The sequence below is a fragment of the Ziziphus jujuba genome, chromosome 3 (assembly GCF_031755915.1).
Source record: "Ziziphus jujuba cultivar Dongzao chromosome 3, ASM3175591v1".
In the NCBI taxonomy this organism is placed as follows: domain Eukaryota; kingdom Viridiplantae; phylum Streptophyta; class Magnoliopsida; order Rosales; family Rhamnaceae; genus Ziziphus; species Ziziphus jujuba.
In genome coordinates this window covers 15,880,749-15,905,289 of record NC_083381.1, presented here as the reverse complement: position 1 = coordinate 15,905,289, position 24,541 = coordinate 15,880,749, and the positions used below count along the sequence as shown (strand labels likewise).

At 32.1% G+C, this 24,541-nt stretch overlaps 1 protein-coding gene across 1 annotated transcript; it reads left to right on the top strand.

Annotated features, from left to right (window-relative positions):
- The first annotated feature begins 15,270 nt into the window (after positions 1-15,270).
- On the top strand, positions 15,271-18,517 carry LOC107422458 (elongation factor 1-alpha). Its single transcript, XM_016031913.3, has 2 exons — positions 15,271-15,750; positions 17,456-18,517. Exons 1-2 carry the CDS (start codon positions 15,271-15,273, stop codon positions 18,515-18,517), a joined length of 1,542 nt encoding a protein of 513 aa, XP_015887399.3.
- The last annotated feature ends 6,024 nt before the right edge of the window (positions 18,518-24,541 follow it).

Genomic DNA, 24,541 nt, shown 5'->3' with positions numbered 1-24,541 from the left:
GCGATCCAGCCATCACCCTGCCAAATTAATACTCCTTTATACTATTTTCGGACCCTCTGAGCTTAATTTTAAGATCCATTCAGCTCAATTCCTTGTTGTTTGAGAGATATGAGGAGTTGAACTTTGACTGAATCTTTCAGTCCATTTTCCGATAACCGCCGGTCGATTTGAGCCCAACGGAAGTGGGTAACATATTTCTTGTCTCTTTAGCTTCTTATAGGTACCTCATTTGTGAATTGTGATTGAGTATTTTGAAAGATGCAATTTTTGGATAAAATATTATTATTTTAATATGGTAGTCTGAAAGATGTACTGTTTAATATTTAAATAATTGTTATTTATATTAAAGATGTTATATTGTGTTGAATTGCATAAATATGGGTTGAATTAATATTTTTGAAATTTCTAAAATTGGGAAGCTGTTAATTTTGGAGGTGCTATTAAATTATTATTAATTTATTATTAGTTTTATTGTGAGATTATGTTATCCATTAGAATATATTTTTGTATACTTATTTATATGTGAAGTTGTGAAATTATATGTGGATTAAATGATATTTGTTGTGAATTGATCTGAAAGTTGAGGAATTAATTGTGTTAAATTACCATAATAACAAAAATATATTATGTAATTTAAATTATATAAGAATTTTTATATTGTTTTGGTGAAAATTAATTTTATTGATCTGAAGAAAAATATTTGTTTAAAATTTACTATTTCCAAAAAATATGTTTATGCATTAATTAATTAATTAATCAATTATTCATAAATTTGATTTTATCTTATTTTATAGAAATATATTATTTTAATAATATTATTAAAAAATTTATAGTTTTTAGATGCAGCATACACGTACCGGTGTTCTGTAGTTGTGGATGTGATTAGCGCGCAGGTGGATGTGGATATGATTAGCGCCCAGGTTGTAATGTCTCCCGTGAGTTGCCATCGGATCGAGGGCAGGCAAGTTTGATATTGGCTATAGCTGCCCCCTCCATGGTCGGAATGACGGTTTAAGCAGTGGCGAGGTGAGATGCCATGTGACCATATGCCGATTTTTCTCTTTAACCTCCCCGTCAGACGGTGCTTTGGGACGCTAGGCACCATAGGACACCAATGGTATATAATATGTGCATCAAGTATCTTTTGTATATATATATATATATGTTATATTTGTATGTATCACACTGTACAAGGACAGCAATCTGATGTGGTCCATGAAGAGCTAGCCTCGTCACTATGTTGCCTACAAGTCCAAGGGATTGGACGGCTAATCTAGGCAACCATCCCGGACTGTATTGGTAGCAGGGTGCTAGCGACAGCTGGAATTATGGATTGCGCAACATGTTGGAAGGTATCGTTTGTACCCCTTATGCAAGTGTATATTTGATAATATTTTTTTTTTTGAATTTAAATTATTATTTGATCTCGTATTATGCTATCTATTAATAACTTGATTTTCTAGCATTATACTTAATTGCTTTTATTGTCATTACTATTATTAATATTATTCTCGTTATTAATATTACAATTATTATTTATCAGAATTATGTTTACAATTATTTTCATTATTACTAATATTATCATCATCATTATGATTATTATTAGTACTTTATTATTATTGCCATTATTTATTTTTATTTTTATTATTTCTATTATTATTATTAGCATATAATATATCTGGACAAATATCACAGCCTATGGGCAAGAAAGGTAGCCATTAGGCAAGTATAATAGTCTTTGGACAAGTAGTAGCCTTTGGGCAGGCGAGATAGTCCTTGAGACAGCTGTGATTATGTGATAGTTCTTGGACAAGTGACTACCTTCGAGTAAATATGACAGATGATATTAGTACTATTTTTATCATGAAAACGATTGCTATTATTATTATTGTTGTTGATGTGATAATTGTTTTATTTTTTCTTCTTATATTACGCATTGATGTATTTTGTAACACAATATTTGAAATGTATTTGGAATGTACGGCAATCAGTGGGTGGTGTGGGCAGACATGAATGATTAAAGATATAATTGGTTGTTTATTTAGTTGATTATTTCTATTACATATGTATATATGTATATGTGTGTTTTATATAAATTGTTGTCGAAGTGCTGCCACTGTGGAAATTATTGTAGTAAGGTGGGAAGGATAAGGTGGTACCATATAGGAGTGTAACTTTGTACAGGTAAATTTTGTGGTAAGTCCTTCCCTTAGGAGAAATGTTATCGGATTTTCCATTGGAAGGTTCGGTGGTGTTTTCCTGGGATCAGAGCTTGTCCAGAGTTCCAGTGAAGGGTCTTGATATAAAATTGTGAGCGGTAACTTTTTAATATATAATTATTTTATTCTAGTACCAAAAATATTAGTTAATTCAAATAAAAAGCTTACTTTTGCTTTCAACCCAAAAAAAAAAAAAGGCTTACTTTTGCACGTCAAAAAAACAAAACTCTTTTTTTGGTTCTAGATAAAAGAATATAGTTTATATACAAAAAAACGATTCTACTCGACTCTACTGGATTTCAAAAGAGAAAAGAAAAACACAATATATATATATATATATATATATATAGTTAGTGAATAACTATTCTCCAATTAAAACAAGAGTTTAATAACAGAAAAATTCAGCTAAAAATAATCGTATTGAATAATTTTTTTTTTCTGAGTTTTCATTTTATTTTAATTTATCTTGACCGTTAGAAGAATATTGAGATAACTTCCTCATTTTGTTTTTTTATTTTTTATTTTTTGGCTTTGGCTACAAGAATATTGACATTACTTTGTTATTTATTTATTTATTTATTTATTTCATTTAGTAACTAGAATATTGAAATAACTTGCTGCACGAGGAACGAGTCTCTTCCGTGTCGCCTTGAAGTCAACCGCCTTTCCCGCCAAAACCAGCTTACCTTCTCATCCACGCAAGCTACCAAAACAAAGGCCGAGAAAACCCACGGCCCAAATCCAATTATTGGCTGTTGGGTCATGGACCAGTTCAGTATTTCATCTTGTTTGCTCAAATCCATTGTTTAATTAATGCTCTCATGAATTCGGTACTACATCACATGTTTTAGCATTTGATTAACATTGAAGCTTTCGGAGATGACTTCCTATACGACGGTCTGAATATGCATCAACCATATAAGGACACATAAAAATTACTTCTTCTCATGTTTAAAAAAATTAAAACCTAAATAAAAAACAAACAAACAAATAAAAGTTTCTTGAAATCCACTAACAATTATGATTATAAATTTTTTTGCCCTAAAAATTGGCATAACTATAATTTGACTTTTCTAATTTTTTTTTTTAATTATTACAACATAGAAAATGAGAGACTTTTATCAGATCAAAGTTCAAATTCTAACCTGATATATTCTTAGTAGTTTCACCACTGAACTAAATCTATAAGTACGGCTTTTCTAATTTAAAGATATGATCAATTTTTATTTTTATTTTTTAATTTCAAAAAGCCATGATTTTCCTCTTACTATAATTTTATTCATAACTTCAATTTGGATTAATGTCATCCAATTCTTTTTATATAGTTGCTAACTGTAAATTTTTTTCAATGGAATAATTTGCTAATTGTAATTTTAAAATATTAAAAAGTTAAATCCTATTTTGTGGAAGTGACCAAAAAAATACAGGGGTTAATGTGGCAAGCAAAGTCGTGTGGGAAAAAAAAAAGTCGCGTGGATATAGACTATGGCTGCCAAACTTCAAATGACATGGAACTAGTTTATTGGTCTGTGGTGAAGTCTCGTACTTCAATTTTTTTTTTTCTTTTTCATAGATATATATATATATATATATATTATATAAATAATTTTATATTTTTCAGCGTAACAAAAAGTAAGACGTTTTTTTTTTTTTTTTTTTTTTTTTTCCTTCTAAAATCTCAATATCTCATATGTCCCTTTCCACGTAATCGGTAGAAATTGCGAGCTCCATTTGAATTTCGGAGAAGAATCCAGGCATCAGCTTATATATATAAATACAACCAAATTTAGTTGTAGCAAATATATATATAGCCAAATTTAGTTTTAAAAAGAGTATAGTCGAAGTAGCTTTAAACAGAGAAATACCGTACATCCCGGTAGACATAGACTTAGACGAAATCTCCAATACACAAGCAGTTGATTCATGATAAAGATCGCGCTCTTAGAATTGTCACCCAAAATTTCTCCAGTGAGAATGAGATTGTGTTGGCAGCAGATTCTTTGAGATAGTTAGATTAGAAAGCTGCTGAGATAAACAAGAGCTCATACTTTGCGAGCCATTGTCAAAGTTTGAGGCCACCAGCCAAAAAATGAAATTTCATAGTAAGTCTTTTTCTTTTCAGTTTTTTTTTTTTTTTCCTATCGATGTTTGGGTAGATTAGTATTATTATAATCCAGAATATATTAATTTTATAGATATAATGTCTATTGGAAGTTTTTTAAAAGGTTTAACTCATTTTGGCTTTTGATTCTGGTTTTATATGAATTGAATTTGAGGCTTATCTATTTTTTAACTTGTGAAATCTTTTATATGAATCCCAGTTTTACTATTTGGTGATCAAAGAATGCTTAATATTTAACTTGTGAAATCTTTTATAGATGGTATAGCATATATTATTCATATTATTCACTTTACCAACTATGTTTTTAGATTTTAATAAAATTTTGAAAAGAATGAATTGCTTTTTAAATTATAATTTGAGTTCTAATACCTATTCTCTAATATACGTTCCTTCACAAATATAAAATATTGATTTCGTGGTTTTTATTTATTTATTAGTTCAGTTATGTTATTTTTGTATATTTTCCCATGCCAACCTAATAACCTCGGACTTTTTGTATTGCTTTCCAATCCAACAGCGGATGCCGACCGCCCCTTCACTTGCATTATTTCCATGTAACAATATCGTAATTTACCAATGAAAACTCAAGAAAAACAAATTAGGCAAATAATAATAAATCTTTTGTGGAAGACCCACTTAATTGTATTGTCAAAGGCTAAAATATTGGATTAGTCGTTGTTTAAAATTAAATAAATTGATTGGAAAGTGATGTTCTTGGCAATTTAATTGCTGGATGATATCTAAGTGGAGAAACAAAAGAATTTTAGTTGCCAACTTCAGGACCCCTGTCAACGCTACCGAATTGATAAAACATTATGCAAGTGATATCTTGTTTTAAAAAAGATAACTCAGAAAAATAGAAAGAAAAAAATAGGGAAAAAATTAGAAAAGGAAGAATGTGTCGACGTTATTGGGCTCATTTGGTTGAGAAAGTCGCATTTTTAGCCTCCAACTTCCCCATTTACCCTCGCCTTCTTCAAATAATGGCGACACTCTATTATCATCCAAAAAAATAAACAAATAAAAATAAAAGAAATTTACTCCGTCTCTTTTTTATTTTATTTTTATTTTTAATTTTATAAGAGTCAAACACGTTTATTTTTATTTAATTGGTTAGTCTGACAGCTAAACTTTCCCTGACCTAATAACCCTAAAATCCCCAACAAACATGTTGATGAGAAGCTGAATTGCTTTACCCTCACCCACCTCATTTCCTGGGAACAATTGACGTGAAACCCAGTGGGATTTTTAAGAAGATGCAAGGAAAATGAAAGAAACTAGGAACCAAAGTTCAATCTCTCAAAAATTAAGTTAACCACCACCGGAGAAAAATAAGGTGGCACATCAATAATGCAGAGTTTATTGGATGGAAATATTTAATATTAACAGTTACAAAATAATTTGCATTTTTCCAAATGAATAGATTTGTATTGCAAAATAAATAAATAAAATCATGTGATCTTATTTTATTGAGCTATATTGTTACGCGATAGATTGATAAACTATTTGGTGATAAGAGATAGATGGATAAACTATTTGGTGATAAGAAAGTGTTTAAAATTCTTGGTGGCAGTAAAGCCATTTTTGTTTTTTTTTTGGTTTTTTCCTTAACAATTAAGGTTTTGAAAAAGTCAGAATAATGTGGCTGCATTAATTGAAGCCGGGTTAAGTAAAGACTTCATCAGCCACATAGATAGTTGCACATACATCCAATTACCAACTCTTCTATCTGTAAGCGTATGTGGTGGTAAATTTGTGCTCACACACTACTGTATCGCCTTATGCTGCCTATATTATAGGATATATACATGGTAACATCTTGATCTAGTTATTTTTTATAATAACATCTTGCCCTGGTTTGTACAATGAAAAATTCTTTTCACAGTTTCATTTAAACTTTGTACAATCATATAAATTTAAATTATCAAAAATTTTCTTTTTTTATTTTGCTTTTTCAAAGTAAATATTTTTTATAGCTAAAAAAAAAATCTAAATATTTTTTTTAAAACTTACTGCCATTAAAGCAAAGAGACTATTAGCACTGCCTATGGCATGACACGATGGGTATCGCACACTTCCGACCACCATCCCTTTGTGCTCTTTTTTTTTTTTTTTTTCCTTGAAAATCTTAAAGTATTCTTTTGTTTTGTTTTAACCAAAAAAAAAAAAAAAATGTTATCGGCAAAGGTTTTCCAACCTGCATTTAGTTTTTTGATGCTGTCATTAACTCTCTTAAACTCTTCAGGTGGTGGATGATATTTGAAGTAATAATATATAAATCAATTAAGAGAGAAAAAGTAAAAACAATATTTATTTATTTATTTATTTATTTTTTGCAGTGCGAGGGCTCTACTATAACTCCCTTAGCAGTTGTAGGCGATGGCTCTTTTTGATGAAAGGTATATTAGTTTAAAAAATGCAATATAAAAAGAAAAAAGAAAAAAAAGTAAAATTTAATTATTGAGGTTTTGAAAGAATAAAAAGGTATTTTAGTATATTCAATGGATATGAGACTGTACAGAATTGTTTTGGTATTAAAAGTACAAATTCTTTTGTATCACATTTTGTGAGAGAAAAAAATAAAAAATCCAGAGTTTTAGAGAGAACAAAAGGAAAGGATTTCTCTCATAATCTCTTTCTTTTCTTTTTCTTCTCTCTTTCACCTCTATGTTAACAAAATAAAGAAACAAAATAATAATAACAATAATAATACGTTAAAACATTTAAAAGGATAAAAAGGAAAAAAAAAAAGAAGTCAAAAATGGTTTTTGGTAATTTTAAGTTAAAGAGCAATGTAGAACTGTAGATAGAAATTTTGGTCGTGCAAAAAGATGCACCCAAGCTTTATTCAATCTCTTCTTTTATGCTTAGTTGCTGTGAATATTATTATTCTTTTGCTTCTTTGAATAAAGTTATAAATATTGGTGCTATTTTTGGTAATTTAGGTATTTAATATCCTTTGAATACTTTTATTTGAATGTTGGAATTTGCATTTTAAATATGTTAATTTAAACATGAGATTATTCTCCTTGTATTCAATTTATGTAAATCAAGTTAGCATTCCTATTAAAAAAAAAAATGTTTGAATGAAAATAACTTTCAAAACCGAACATATAAAAACTGGAGAAAAAAAAAAAGCACAGAATAAGGAGGATTGAAGAAAATGAATGAAATTGACAGGGGAAGCTATGGTACACCATTCCATCAAACTAATGGCAAAAAAATATGTCAATAAAAAGAATATTTTAAAAGTGGCAATATTGTATTGTTGCCACTTCAAGTGTCTAGTGGCAGCAAAGTATTTTCATTAAAATGTTATTTCAAATAGCGGCAACCTTACCTTTTCGCCACACCTAAAATGTAGAGTGGCAACAATATTTTGTGACTAAATTCTCATCATATTATTGCCACTATTTAAATTTATAGTTACTTCAGTATATATTGGCAAATTCTAATATCAAATAGTGACAAAAGTTATGTTTTACTGGCAAAAATTTGCCACTAGTTATTATATAGTGGCACAATTTATGCTTTAGTAGAAAAAACCATTACCTCTAACAGTACAAATAATTTGTAGTAAAATTTTTGATGTTGTCACTATTGATCTTTAGTGGCAATTGCATATTAGCAATCTCATAACAAAAGAAATTGTCCTTTAAACATTTTAGTGGCAAATATAAATATATTAATGGCGCTTAAGTTGCCACTAAATATGCTTTATCTTGTAATGTGGTTTTTGTTGGGAACAAAACCCAGTTTGAAATTCAGTTCTAGTTATCAAAAGCTATTAACATCTCTTCTCAAACCAAATTCTTAATCTTCTGGCCGAAATTGTGTAATTGTGCAGCTGCTACTTTTTTTCTTCTTTTTTTTATTCTTTTACTTTTTAGTGTTTGGATTTGGATCAATTGCATAGATATATATATAGAGATATTATACATTTCTGGAATTCAAAGTTTATTATATTATTAATTTTGTGTTGGTAATAGGCCCAAAGATTGCTTGAGTATTGGTTTCCTTCCTAGGCTTGAAGATAGATGAATGAATTTTACTTGGGTTTTTTTAAGGTTTTTGTTACTCTATGTTCTCAAATGAAGGAACCGTATGGTGGTGTTGGAACAGACAAAAACACAAAATGTAGTATTGATATTTTTTCGTTAATTTTTTGAAAATGTTATTTCGAAAAAAGAAAAAAAATGAGAACATAAAACCTATTGGAGAACTATTAATATGATTCTTTTTGCTGGAAAATAATAATTCTTATTAAATTTATTTTAAGAATATTATTTAGAAAAAGAGAAAAAGTAATTGGGAACATTAATCCTATTGGAGAATTATTTATTTGAAATTAAATGATTTTTTTCTAGCAAATCATTTTTTATTAATAGTTTAATAAGTTTACATTTATATTTATTTAATATGTTTCGATGTGTTCTTAATATATACTCCCTCATTATATTTTTACTATTGAATTATTTTTAAAAACACTATTTGCCATAAATATTAATAATGTTGTTTTTTTATATTGCTGGTACTTATAATAATAATAATAATAATAATAATTCTTTGCAACTGCTTTTAACAATTTTAAAATGCGTTATTAATTTTCGTATTATCACATAAAAGATAGGCAGTTTGATCTGTTAATATCAGGTTGATTTTAAGAAGGGTCAAAATGGTCAAATTCATTGTCAAACTAGCCAGCTAGCCGAACCGTTAGATTTCACAGTGTTTAGGGTGCAAATTGATAGTTTTTCTAAATTATGGTGGCAACATGCAATTACCCCAAACTTAAAGGCGATGTAGGGAATTTGCATCTAAAGTCAAGGGCAAAAAATTGAATGATTAAGGAGCTTAGCAGATTTAACAGACAAAAGACAATATGAAACTTCATACCCCCACCCGACGACTCGGCTATAAAATGCAGACAATGTTTGCCGTCCTCGAGCATCCTTGCTAGCAATCTCTGCTTGACAGGTAGAAATTGTTCTTCCTTGCATTCTTCCTGCTAGCACTCCTGCTCGAACAGTGGTAATTCTTATTCCAGGTTTCTTGTTAGTATTCTTCTTTCTATTTAGCATTGATCTTTTTGCTATCATTCTTGTTAGTATTCTTCTTTTTCCGGTCATTTTCTTTTAGTGGTCGACGTTTTCATTTTCCAGTGTTTTCTTGGACAGATTTAGAGTTTTCCAAAGTTTTTCAGTGGTTGATTGAACCCCGGACCTGCTTTTTATTTTTAGTATACTTCGTTATATAAATTTTTGGTTTTTCGTTAAGTTTGACGGAATTAGTTTTGTTGTTTCACTGTGATGGCTTTTGCCCCTTTTTAGGGCCTCTTTATTGTTCGACTGTAATGGCTTTTGCTCCTTTTGTGGGCTTTCTAATTATTCAGATTGCTTTTGTTTTTTGTTTTTTGTTTTTTATTTATATTTGTATTTTTTTCGTCCAAAGGTTAGTTTTGTTGATTGAAAAGCTTTTCTTACTTACATTTACAATGAATTTTCACGGATGAAATTCTCCGGGTTGCAAATTTGTGATACTCCCAACAGTTCTAACTGTGGTTGGATTTGAAATTTTTTTTTTTCAAGCAGTGGATTTTTTCATGACATTTGGTAAAACAAGTGGTTTTGTTTTTTTTGCAGGTTTATTTCATCTGTATCCTCTCAAGCTTGGACTAAATACCAATTCATCTCTGAGGTTTCAATCAACTTTTTCATCTCCTGCTTTGAAATTGGTAATCTCTCCCATGCAATTGTGAATTACTTTTTTATCCCTTAGGATTAATTAAATTAAATTTAAAATACTATATAAGATATTTTTTTCCCTTCTTTTGTTATATTTTATGTTTTTTTTAACTTAACAGTGGTTTCTTTCAACCTATGATCTTCAACTGAAGCAGCAGAAAAAGAAAATACAAAAAAAGAAAGAAGCTTTTTTAACTTTCTAATAGATACTCTCGATAGTCTAAATCTCAATAAATTAAGTTGAAAAATATTATCGGAAAGGAATTCAGAAAGTTCCATATAGCATTTTGTTCTTATTTGTGTTTCTTTATATACATATATATATATATATATATATAATAGTTTTCATTTTTTACTTGTTTTAACTTTCTGTTTTTAGAGAATATTTCTTTTAGTAATAATATAATTATATTTATGCATTATTCTAACATGCATCTCACTTTATTTTAATTTTTAAGACATAATTATTTGTCTACTTTATAGGTTTCAACTTTAACTAATACTAGGAGCTACAGTTGAGTTTTTTTCAAAACATGAGGGATGTTTTTGAAATTAACCCCTTTAAATCAATCTAACTAGTATGCCAGCTCAAGCAATTTGAGGGCTAAGGCAACAATGGCGAGTAATTAAAAAAATAAGTAAGCATTCAAAATTTGTCTTTTTTGCCTTTTTTTTTTTATTGAGAGGGAAAATTGCTAGCTAAAATGTTAGAATGACAGTTATTTTCACATGCCTTATTTATATAAAAATTGTAAGATAATAAAAATGGAAGAATGTTTACAAGAAAGAACAATTTTGATGAAATAAAATTAATGTACATTTACAATATTTAGGACAAGAGAGAAATTAAATTAAAAAATTAAAAACCGACACGTTTTTTAAAAAGTTAATTAGATATATTTATTTATTTAAATGTTTGATTGATTGTAACGAAGTTAAAGAAATATACTATATTTCCAAATAGATAAAAACAAAACTACTATATTTAACATAACAAATAATTTTTTATGTAAAAAATAGATATAATTAATAAGGAAAATTTTTTTTAGAGGGCCTCTTTTCACTGTGGGGCCATAGGCAGAAGGCTCATTTGTCTTACCTTAAGCCGGCAATGCCTCTTAGTTCTCCCCTTTTAGAGAAATATATATGTATAACTTATTTTTTAGTTGAATAAAATAATTTAAATTAGATAAATTTAATATTTAAAAATAAATAAATCTTTATGAAATTATTTTTTTTAAAAAAGTGTATCTAATTAATAAATGAAATCATTAATATCAATTAGAAAAATTACATATATTAATTTATTTTGACCAAAAAAAATCTACGTATCCATAGAGAGGGAAAAAAATTAGAAAAACAAAAATAAGATAAAAAAAAAAAAGAAGAAGAAAGAAATTGAAAGATGAGAAAAAAAAAAATTGGAACTAGACCTGATGTAATAAAAAAAAATTTGAAAAACGAAGAAAAGAACAAAGATTAAAAAAAAGAAACCCAAAAAAAAAAAAAAGAAACAAACAAAGGAAAAGGAAGATAAAAAGTTTTTAAAAAAATAAGGGAAGAAAACAAAAGAGGAAAAGAAGAGAAAAAAATAAATGATACTGTTGGAGAAAAAGAAAAGAAACAAAGATTTAAAATTTGTTTTTAAAAAAATAAAGATTAAAAAATAGAAATAAAAAAATCATAAAAAATAAAATCCGAATAGAGTAATTTTATCTTACCTCTTTTAATGGGATTAATTATCTCTTCTAAATACATTATTTGGTAAATTTAAGGAGGTATATTTAATTTAGAATTTTAAAAATTTTAAAAACGTTTAAAAATTTAGAAGTATTCGATTTGGATTTTCAAGAGGTTTATACAAATTTAATGATATTTAGTTCAAATTTTAATAAATTTTATAAAAATTCATTAAAATAAAAATGTATTCAATTAAAATTTTGTATAATTATTTTAAAATTTATGCATATTTAAAAAATTATTAATTTTAAAAAAATTTAAAAAATGATATATTTTAATAGGTTTAAAAGAATTTTAAAAATAAAATTGTAAAAAAAATTATTAATATAAAATTTAATCTTTACTTTAAAGATTTCATTGGATTCTTATAAATTTTTTATGAAGTTTATGAAATTCTATAACAATCTATTAAATCCTTTAAAATTTATATCTCATTTTAAATTCATTAAATTCGATAACATTTTAGTATTTTTTAATCCTATCAACTACTCACAACATCAAATATAAAATTGAAACTATTTTATCCTAGTCCTAATTGTTCCTAATCGTAATCTCCCTCGCTAAACAGGGTCTTGATGTATGAATGGATCTTTGTTGGTTAGGGAAAGTCTATGGTGTCGATAGTATGAAACACCAACACTGATGCAGGGGGTTTTACAACCGTTGAATGTGCTATCTGGTGGTGAGGAGAGAAACTTACACAATACCGATTACCTTCTTAATCGGTTTCTTTCTCACTTTATCTTAATGTTTTTTTTTTGAAATTTTAATTTTACAGAAGTATAGATAATTTTACAAACCTCTTCTGATAAACTTATCTTATATTAATACATTAATAAATGATATTAATGTACTTTTGGTCCAAGCTTTTTTTTATTTTATTTTTATGAAATAAGATTTTTTTTTTAACGTTTTTGTCCATTTCATCCGTATAAAAAATACAATTTTATTCAATTTGTTGCAATTTTGACCATCTAAGTTTTATTGTAATTTTGATTATTTAGTTACAAATATTTATACTTTAATATTATTTAATTTAGGTTGCACACTAATCATTGTTTGCCATAAGATAAGATTTGATCAACATGCAATAAACATGAGATTTGAGGGTTTAAATTAAAATAATTTAGACTTAAAAACCCGAAAGTACAATTAGTCCCAACTAGAACGTTGACCCTTGTAAGTATCTTGGTATCCAATATTAAATGTTCGATTGAAATTATAGCAATCAGCAACAATTATTATAAATTAGTATATTAAGATTGACATAAGATAATAATATTATCTTATCAATTGAAAAAAGACATGGTATTATTCACAAAATGGATAACCTACCATTAACTAAGTAACATACTCATAATTTTTATAACATAATTATAATTTTAGTAACGTGACAATAAATTTTGCAATAAATTATGAACTTGTGATATATTACTTATTTTATGGTCTAGATTTCGTAGCATAATCACAAAATGTGTAAGATGTCATAAACTAAAAACTAACTAAAAATATCATAACAAAGTCATAGTTTTCATGACAATGATCATAAAATGGGTAATATATTATAAACTTCGTAACATAACAACATTTTTTTGTAACAAAACCATAACTTTCTTAACAAAATCATAATTTTAATAACATAACCACATTAATTTTTGCAACATGACTACAAAATAGGTAAATATGTCACAAAGTAAGTAACATGACCACAAAATAGGTATCATGTTAATGCTGTAAATTAATATTAACTAATTATATTTTTAATTTTTTATAAGTTTAAATCATTTTGGATTATATAAGTAATATTTGTAACTTATTCGATAGTTTAGAAACATTTCATTAATTTATTTTTGCTCTTCATTATGAAAAAAGAAAAACGATTTATTTTTATTGTAATTATTTTTAAATAAAGTTTGATTAAAAATTCACGGTATTAATTTGTTGGACTAACTTTCTTTGTTTTTTTTTTCTTTAATAAACATAATTAGCTGCTAGTTTAAAATTAACATCCTTGTTTATATTAATTAATATAATTTAAATTATTTAATAAAAATATATAATATATAATATAAGTTATTACAATTTCATTAAATTTTTATGGAACAAATTGAAAAGGGGGGAAAAAAAAAACTAATGTAGCCCATTGACTTATTTTACAATTAACTTAGTTAATAATTTAATCATTTCACGTAAATGAGAATTTATTAATTGAGATTATTTTAAAGGGCTATTTACAAAAACCAAAAGTAAAAAATTAAAAAGAAAATGCTGGGCAAAGTGCCCATAGAGAACCGGTTATGCAGATTTTCAAAAACACCGGTCCCCGTGCTGGTGCCGCTACTGTACTAGGACGCACGTCGATCTCAGCCGTATATATAAATAAAATCAGAAGCATTTCTTAAAACCCAATCATAGTTTTGACTTTGATTCTTAACCTCCCAAATTAGTTTTACCCATTGCAGTTTTATAAGTCTACCTTGCTAGATTTGAGATTCAAGCTTTTATAAATTCATATCTCCATTAATTTATTTAAAAATTTTCTGCTTCGGCTTGTTTATTTGGTTTTGTCGTTGTTCCTTGGGTTGCTGTCTTTTACCGGGGCTGCAATGTTCTGATATATAGTTCAGTTAGGCTAAATTAAGAACTTGAGGATTTATTATTATTATTATTATTATTAATTTTCCCAATGGCTTGTAATTTGATTTGATTATTTCCTTTTAAGACTAGAGATTTGAAATATTCACATAGGTTCGATGCTCAAACTTAAGCATTGTAACTTGCAATTTGGGGCTGAGCTATGTTTGTGTTTTAGTTCGTACTTTGGAGCTTTTTCATTTTTTGTTACAACGGGATTTTTGTTTGATTTTTTGTCAAGTTGTATATCTGTGTTATAATTTTGATCCCTTGTGATATTATTCATCTTATTGATAATTTTCTTCGTATTTTATTTGTTAAAAAGAAAAAAGCAATTCTTAATTTGGCCAATACCGACAGTAAAGCTTTACTGTGAAAGAAATCATTTGATTGACTGCATCATAGGTAAGAAAGTTTATTATTGGCTAAGTTGAGTTGGCAATACTGGATTATTTAATTACATTATAAGTTAAAACATGTAACTTTGCATAAGCTGATATGTTAAAAATTAAGCTAAGTATTGTATCGTGGTCAACTAGATTTTTTTAACTTAGGAAGTTTCCTCATGCATTTTCACCGTGTATGTAAAGCCTATAAATAAACAAAGCCACTTCCATATAATGTTAGCCAATCAAGCTTTTTAAGTGCATTAGTAAAATCAATTCTCTCGGACGTCTCTCCTGTCTTTCTATTAAATACCATTCCAATTAATTCAAATCTTAATCAATACCGAACAGCCAAGTCTCCAAGTTATTTTTCAATAGCTTCTGCAATAATCCAACACTATTACATTGCAGTTTTCAATAACAAAATGACAGCAGGCAACAAGAAGGTTGACATGAACACTGTGGTCATGGGCCAAGTCGGAGCTGGGAAGTCAACCACAACTGCCTATCTCAGCTCTAAACTTCGAGTTACTGACATTGACAAGAATGTCTCTAAAGAGTTAGACAAGACAAAAAAGAAACCATTCAAGTATGATCGGAAGCTTAAGGAGCTCATGGATAAGCTCAAGGATAAGCATGAGCATGGTACCTCAATTGATAAACTGTCAAAGTTTAAGACAACCAAGTTCCTCGTCATAGTCACTGAGGTTCGTGGTGGTGGTGGTCACGACTATATTGAGAGCATGATCACCGGCATTTCTCAGGCTGACTGTGCCATTCTAATTGTTGATTCCACCGCTGGTGGTTCCACTTCTGCTCCTTACAAGTTAGATGAACAGACTCGTGAGCATGCATTACTTGCTTTCAACCTTGGTATCAAACAGATGATCTGTTGCTGCAACAAGGTCAGTTATATATAATTATTGAATATATGTCTGCATAAAAATTTTAACTTATCTAGGTTTGTTCTGAGCTTTCGGATCACATGTAATCCGATTCGATATTCGTAAACAAAATTTGTCTGGATTTCCGGGATGCATGAGAGAAACTCTATATCTGCATATGTATATGAGGTGGCTAATTTTGAAGTTTCGCTTCCTATTTTGGTCTTTCAAATTATAAACGTTTACACTTTTTGAGAATTTTTTGCTTTCCTATCAGTCTATGACAAAACGGCAAATGGTAGTGATCTAAACAAACAGCTAGTGGGTTCAATTCTCTATTTACCCTCGCCCCTATGTCATAATGTGCATATGTTTATTAATTATTGTATTTACTGTGCTCATTCTAGAAGATATATATGGTTTTTCTTATTGACAATTGAGGTTGATAATTAATTCATAATTCAATATTTATTTTATTGTTTTTTTCCAGTTTTTCTGCCTAGAGTTAAAATTATTAACAAAATTAGAAAATTCATTTTCTTTTGTTCAAAAGACCAGTATATTCATTTTTCTCTAAGTTTTCATTACTTGTCAAATAAAATAAAATAAATCTTAAATGTGAGAGGTAGATATCTTTGCTTTTATAAGTTTTACATTATAATTAATAGTTTATCTAATATCATATATAAAATTAATATATATTTTATTTATTTAAATTATACGTTAAACTTTTTTTTTAATTACTTATACGTTAAACTTAGAACATTTATATTGATAAATACCTCAAAGAAAATCAACATGAATATTCTTGAGAATAAACAGTTTTTAATATGTTCAGTGAAAAAGCTTAGGAATATTTACGTTGGCCCTCTCGGTTGATAGTCCGAAAACAATTCCTTATTATTTTACAAAACCACCCTTACATTGCAGTACCCTTGAGCTATTAATTTCCTATCCATTGACAATACATAATAAATGAACTACTAAAACCCCCTTATGTGATTGAGTCCAATCATATATTTTGACAATGAATTTATAAAATTAAACATACACAACTTACATAATTCTACTTAGGAACAGTTTTGTTAAATTTTATTTTACTTTGTGGACAATATATCTAATTAACTGTGTCAAATTTATTAAAACACTTGCATGATTGGTCTAAATTGACTAAAAAATAATAGTTCAAAGATACACGATGGTTAAGTAGTGCTAGCCCACTTGGTGTGCTACTCTAATCTACATTTAAGAGGTCATAGATTTAAGATATCAAGATAGAAAGGTAAACTGTTGTAATGACCCAAAAAAAAAAAAAATAATAATAAAATAAAGCATACACACGATGAGTTTTGCAGTTTAGAAGGAAAAATGTGAAAACTAGCATAGTTGAGGGAATAAAATGTATCCCCAAAACTTTTATACGTATCTAATGTTTGATCATTGTTGTCTATGTTGATGCCCTAAAAACAGATATCCTATCATAGGTCAATTCTGAAATGATATTGTGGTAATTGCATTTCCAACATTCCCTTCTCCAGTCCAGTCTGTACTCATTTTGTTAGCCATTTCTGAAATTTGCATTGGATGAATTTGTTTCTTTGTATGGTTTTGTATGGCAAACGTTTATTTTCTTTTTTTTCATACAGTTTCTTTTCTTTTGGATATATAAAATAGCTATATGATGTTGATTGAATGGTGTTACATTTAATGTTGTTTTCCCTTGTAGATGGATGCCACCACTCCCGAGTACTCGGAGGACAGGTATAATGAAATTAAGGAATCAGTCTCTTCCTACATGAAGGAGGTTGGCTACAATCCTGACAACATCCCTTTCATTCCTATCTCTAGTTCAAAGGGTGACAACCTCATTAACAGGTCTACCAACCTCCACTGGTACAAAGATCCAACTCTTATTGAAGCACTTAACCAAATTCGGGAACCAAACCAACACTCTAACAAGCCTCTCAGGTTTTCATTTAAGGGTCATGTCAAGGTTGGCATGAATGGTACTCTTGGAGTTGGTCGAATTGAGACGGGAATCCTCAAGCCTGGTACGAAGGTTACGATTGGACCAATTGGAGTCACTACAAAAGTTAAGTCTGTTGGAATAAACTATGAATCAGTTCAGAGGGCCTTGCCTGGAGACATTGTTGGTATCCACTTGAACAAAAAGATTGATGTTAAATGCGGATATGTTGCTTCCAACTCTGAGGATGATCCTGTAAAAGAAGCTATTAGCTTTACATCCCAGCTCTTTATACTGAAATGCCCTGGAGGATGTTTGAATATTCCTGAGGGATACATAGCAACGCTTCATTGCCATACCTTTGAAGGTGATGTCAAGTTTGACAAGATCATGGGCAAGTCCAACTTGATGTCCAGTGATAATAATGATCAAGAGCTTACTCATAATGTGGATCTCCAATGTTTGGTAAAGGGTGATGTTGCTATTGTGAAGATGGTTCCGGTGGAAACCATGGTTGTGGAGGGCTTTGTGAAGTATCCGCCATTGGGACGCTTTACTATTACTGATCACATGAAACGAATTGTTGGTGTTGGGGTCATTACGGGTGTGGAGAGGAAGAAATATAGAGATGGAGATAATAAGAAGTCTGTTTTCATCAAAGGATTGAAGTGGTTAGCGAATACACTGGGTCATGTACTTTTGGAAATATTGATCGGCTGTGCTGTAGATCAAGTTTTCGATTGTTTAGAGCGAAGCTCTAAGACTGAAGAAGATGCCAACCAGGACACCAACAAGGACAATGAAGGGCAGAACTCTAGCTAACACTGAAGGAGACGCCAACAGCGACAACAAACTATCATAATTTGGACATATTAACATGGATGTATCAATACTGTCCGATATATAAAATATATACTAGAGGTAATAACTATAATTGTTAAGAATAATATGGGTCCGTCCATCATTGAGCAGTTGTAGAACCATGTTTTCGATTATTTTACTGTTATCACTTTCTAGGGTGTGGGTGTTTGTTTGTATGTGGTGATTGCATCACTTATGGTTATGAACGTTTGAAGTATCTTTTCCTATCCCCTGTTCTTCTTTTCTAATTCCCTGTTCTGTGAATCTCTTCTACCTGTCTTCTCACATATACTCTTGGAGAATTAGAACATATCAATAGAATAAAGAGAGAAATAATCAAAACAATGTACTACCCGTCTAAGGCTTCCTTAATAATAACAACCTCTAGTTTACATGCAACGGACTCTACCAGTATATATGTAAGCTGGATACTGACTCAATTTTTGGATTTCAATTAAGTTTTTCTTTTTTTCTTTTTTTTCTTATTTTTTGAAAAGGGATTTCAAATAAGTTAGAATAAATAGTAATTTAGAGAAAAAAAAAGGTTAGAATAAATAGAAAGAAAAAGAAAAAGGATTAAAAAAAAACCATGGGAACAAAACATATAAATCATAAATAATACGGATACTTACTTTTTTCATGGTGAAAAGGATGAGTTCTTATTCATTTTATTTTTGTTCCCCACTCATTATTAATCACTATTTCTTTTATTACATTAATCTCTATTTTTAGATTTATTAATCACTATTTTTTTTATTACAATAATCTCTATTTTTAGAGTTTAATGTTTTATTTTGAACATGAAAAGTAGTGTAGCATATGAATGATGTATTTAAATTTTTATTTTGCTTACGGATATTTTTGATATTTTGCTATGTTATATATATATATAATTTGGACAAATATATATATATATATACACACATATATATATATATATATATATATATAAATTTTAAAGTGTGGACCTCAGTATTGACGACGGTTTTTCAAAAAATCATCGTCAATACTCGTTTCTGTATGATAGTATTGATAAGAGTTTTTTCAAAAACCATCATTAATACTAAAATCCATATGATAAAAACATACGAACATCGGCACTATAGACGAATTATATATATATTTTGCTCAAGGGTATTTTTGGACAAATGCATGAAGTCTGGTGTCATGAAGGGAGGGAAACATTTGGAGGCAGCTTTGAGATAGGCATTTTTTGTAGCAGTCGTCCAGTTTGGTATGATTGCGTGCAATTGATGCAAATTAAACTACGTTAGACCATGGAATGTTAGCCACAAAGAAGCTTTGGTATAATTATATATATATATATATGTGTGTGTGTGTGTGTGTGTGTGTGTGTGTGTGTGTGAAGTCCCATATCGATTGAAAAGAAAAACGAAATATGGCTTATAAACGGGTGTCCAAAGAGGAAAATATCGCATGCGAGTAGTCTGGCTGTCACAATATGTGTGTGTGTGTGTGTGTATGCATACATATGCCATTATCTTGGGATGAGGATTCTGTTCAAGTAAACAAAGTACTTTGTAGCTTGATGATGGCCATGAAAAAGGTTAAAAACAATACCATTGTCTATTTATTTTTCGTTGGTTGAAACATTTGAATTACTTTAAAAATTACAAGTGCCTATCGTTGTAACACCCCGTCCCAAATCGCACCGGAATTCGTGCATGTTGACCGAGGTTGACCGTTGACCTTTTTGACTCGGTGGGAATTTCAAGTTTACCAAGGTACTGTGGCGAAGTGCACAATGCCACGAGTTCGTAGACTGGTAGCACGTAAAAAACGGAGCTACGGTTTGGAAGTTGTGGACGAAACAAGTTGCGGTCTAAACTGTCCAGGGGGTGCCGGAGTTGACTTTTTGTTTATGGGGAATTGAGCTTTGACTCGTGCATGGTTGTGAAGTGCTCGTCGATACGAGTTCACAGACTAGCGGCACGCTCAAAACGGACATCCGGTTGAAAAGTTATGAACGTTTGAAGTTTACCGGATACCGTATTATTTTAATGTTTTTGGATCAGTGAACAGTGAAATGCCACGTGTCAGCTTCTGATTGGTCCACGTGGCATGAACAGTGTCACACAGGGGTTTTTATTTGTTAAAACTCTCGGGGAAGAGAGAGAAAGAGAGAGAGAGGGCCCGCCGGCCATCAGAATTTTTCCACTGTTCCGGCCGATCTACAGTACACGCGCCGGCCAGGAAGCTTGCCCTCCTCATTTCCGGCAAAACCTCCAAGTTTCACGGCGAACGGCCGCCGGACGCGCCCGGATCGGAGCTCCGAAGTTTGGCGGCGAGTTTTTCCCCTCCACCGCCGGCCACCGCAAATCGACCCTTTTCCGGCCATTTTCCAGCCACACGCGCCAGTTAGCCTTGATCCTCTCCTCAAGTCCGGCCGACCCACCAAAAATCACGGCCATCGGACCACCGACGCGCCGGGATCGGAGCGTTTTCTGGCGAGGGGCCAGAAATCTTCAAACGGTGATTTCTCCGCCGTCCGACCTCCGTTTGGCTCACCGCCGGTCCCGTTGGGTTGCTCTCCTCGAGATCTACAAGTCTGCAAAATTTCACGACCAATGGCCACCGCACGCGCCGCCGCCGGCGACGGTTGCCGGTGACCGTGGCAGCTCGCCGAAAAGTACTGTTCCGACGAGTACCCGAAATTCCGGCCAGCTCCAGTCCGCAGTGTTCGACCTCCTGAACCCGAATCGGGCTTCCGTTTCCACCAACTCGCGACGGTTTGGGAGAATTGCGGAGCCGAAATCCGAAAAGCTTTCCGGCGAGATTCCGACCCCGTCAGGTCCGATCACCGGAAAGTAAGACCGGATCCGTGATCCTCATCACGCGAGCTTCGATTCGGTATATAACTCGTAACTCTTAGATGTCGCTTGGTGTTCGCTCCCCGGGTACCCATTTGGGGTTTATCCGAATAAAATATTAATATTTTTGGTTTGTGCACTGTGGTTGTTTAGGTGCACGCGGGAGTAGTGGAGTTGATCCCGAGGAGGATCTTAGTTGATTTGCGTGCTCCAGGTGAGTGACCCACCTTCAAAAATTATTTTGGGGCAATTAATTATGTTTATTTGGTATTTAAATTGGTATTTAAATTATGCTCATGTGGTGTGCTTTAATTGTGGTTTTATTTTGGTTTAATTTATTTATTATGCATGAGCAAAGTGAATTTTGGTAGTATTTGTACGTGGTTTTCAGTATTAATTTTTCAGGCATAATTAGGTTAAATATTTTACGAAAATATTTGGTTAAATTTTATAAATTATGCCCGCGGTATTTTTATGGTTGCATCTCGTATTTCGAGGAAAATTGTGGTTTGTTGATTATTGTTGTTTCGTACCGGGTTGTTTAAATAAAAATATGTGGGATGATGTTTTGTGAAAATATGGTATACTTCCCACGGTGGTTTTTGGAAAAACGGTACGGTTGGTTGTTATTGTTTATTTTTAGACGCACTCATACAGTATTGGTGTTCTGGTGTATGGTGTATGGACACGTGGTAGTGCGCGGTTATTATCTGGTTTAGCGCACGGTTTTTACTTCACCCGTGAGTTGCCATTGGACCGTGGGCAGGCAAGTTGTTATTGGCCACAGCCACCCCCCTCCTTGGCCGGGTGATGGTTTTTAGCAGTCGGTACTGTCGGGACGCCGAAGTGACCGCTGCAGGTTTCTCTCTTTAACCCCCCGCCAGTCGGTGCTCGGGACGCTGGGTATCGGAGGACATCACCGGTATATGGTGTGGTGCGTCGGTGTAATTGCAAATAATGGTTTAAACCCCAAAGGTGTTCAAAACTTTATTTACTATAATTTATTATATTTTTATTATATATTTGGGGTATGTATTTATTTAATTGTTGTTTATCAAATGGTTTAATCCCTTGGTTTTTGGGAGGTATGAACATTGGGTTTTGCGAAAAGGTTTTAAAAAGGGAACATTTCAAACGGAGCGATTGGTGAGAGTTTTGAGGGAAATTATTATTTTCCAACAATTATTATTATTTATTTATTAATTGTTGGTATGTGTTCTATTCCTTAATTGCTATTACTATTATTTTTATTATTATAAAAGGTGTTCAGTAGTTCGGGTTACTCACGGAGATGATTAGCATCTCACACTCTTAAATTCCGTTCCCTTAGGTGCAAGTGGTGGTAGACGTTCTTCCGGAGCGAACCAAGTTTTCCGCTGCTGTTGTGTTTTGAGAAGTACTTCTGTACTCTTTTATTTCAGTGTATTATTTCTTTTCAGCCTTGTTGTATTTCTGTTATTTAGCACTTCTTAAAGCTCTGTATACTATTGGGATACTTCTGTTTTATTTATGCACTGGACTGTTGTTGTTTTGAGAAGTGCTGAAATTTGTGGAACAGTTTGTAGTTTGTGGGAGAAATAAGGGGATATTTTTAGAAGTGTGTTTTCAGTGCAGGTAATTTGTGGTAAGTAAATCCCTTAGGGGAGGCTCTGTCGGATTTTCCGTTGGAGGGTCCAGTAGGGTTTCCCTGGGATCAGGGCTGTCGAGGGTTCCGGGGAAGGAATTCTGGACGGGTCGTGACAGTTGGTATCAGAGCTCTAGGTTCTTGTAATCCTAAGGGACTGTGCATTGCTGTACAGCCCATCCGTAAATTCCTTCCTTTCGTAATCGTGCTTAAGTGTCCCTGTTTCTAAACTCTTGTTTGTTTCTTCAGAATCTACTACGATGAGTCGGCGGGACACACGTAGAACTCGGGAACGCTCAGTTGAGAGTTCCGGAAGTCGTTCTAGCCTTAGAAATCTGGTCTCCCAACTAACTAGAGCCTTAGGGGGTTCAAGCTCTAGTAACCGATCCGTGGATCAGGCTCGACGTTTAGGAGCCGTGGAGTTCGATGGGAGCCAAGGCCCAGCTGCAGCCTTGAAGTGGCTATCCAGCATGGAGAAGATCTTGGAAGAGGGGATGCAGTGCCCCGATGAAGATATGGTGAGGATTTCTGGGTTCATGTTAGAGGGAGACGCCCGGAAGTGGTGGCAAATAGAGAAGACTCGCAGAAGGCATACGTGGGATCAGTTCAAGATTGCCTTCTCTACTGAGTTTTGTCCTCCTGCGTATCGTGAAGCAAGAAGGAGAGAGTTCGAGGAACTGCGACAGGGGAACATGACAGTGACCGAGTACGAGAGGAGATTCCGAGAACTATCAAAATTCTGCATGCACCTGATTCCCGACGATCACGCGAAGAAGGTGAGGTTCATAGACGGATTGAAAGAGAGCATCGGCTAAACCCTTTCTGGATCAGTACATCCCACCTATCAGTCCGCCAGGGATGCAGCGCTCGAGCTAGAGAGACAGGAGGAGATACACAGACCCTCGAGGCGCAGATCTTTCGAAGGTTCATATAGCGGAGTACCTCGACAAAGGGGCAGCTAAGAAAAGCCACAGTTCAGTCTCAGACAGTGATGGGTTAAGCCCACGAGGCAGATTCCAGAGGAGAGATAGTTATCGTATGCCCCAGCCAGCTCGCCATTCGATCAGTGTGGATACAAGCTCGTACCAGCAGTCACGCATTGGTTCTCCGCGGATTTGTCCACTTTGTAGGGGGAATCATTCTGGGCAGTGTCAGATGGATGGTCTATGCTTTCGGTGTGGGCAGCCAGGTCACATAAGGAGGGATTGCCCTTATGGTAGCGGCAGTGTGCTAGAAGCATGTCGACGGACACAGCATATGGGAGTATTTCCAGGACAGAGTTCCCAGGGGAGTCAGCCAGTAGGAGTTTCTTCGGGATCAGTCCAGCCGTCTGCAGGATCGAGTCGAGGTAGAGGAAGGAAACCCCAGCAGACAAGTCAAAGCCGGATGTTTGCTATGACGCAGCAGGGAGCCAGGACTACGCCCGACGATTTCACAGGAGCATCCTTGTGGCTAGCCAGTTAATCAAGGAATGTTTCTTCTGCATCGAAGATCAAGTGGTGGAAGCGAACTGGATCCTGTTGGATCTAT

What these genes read in the sequence shown, in the direction of transcription:
- LOC107422458 (XM_016031913.3), top strand. Translation starts at nt 15,271, where the DNA reads ATGACAGCAGGCAACAAGAAGGTTGACATGAACACTGTGGTCATGGGC. An exon ending in TGATCTGTTGCTGCAACAAG is followed by an intron (nt 15,751 to 17,455) that starts GTCAGTTATATA and finishes TTTCCCTTGTAG; the next exon opens with ATGGATGCCACCACTCCCGA.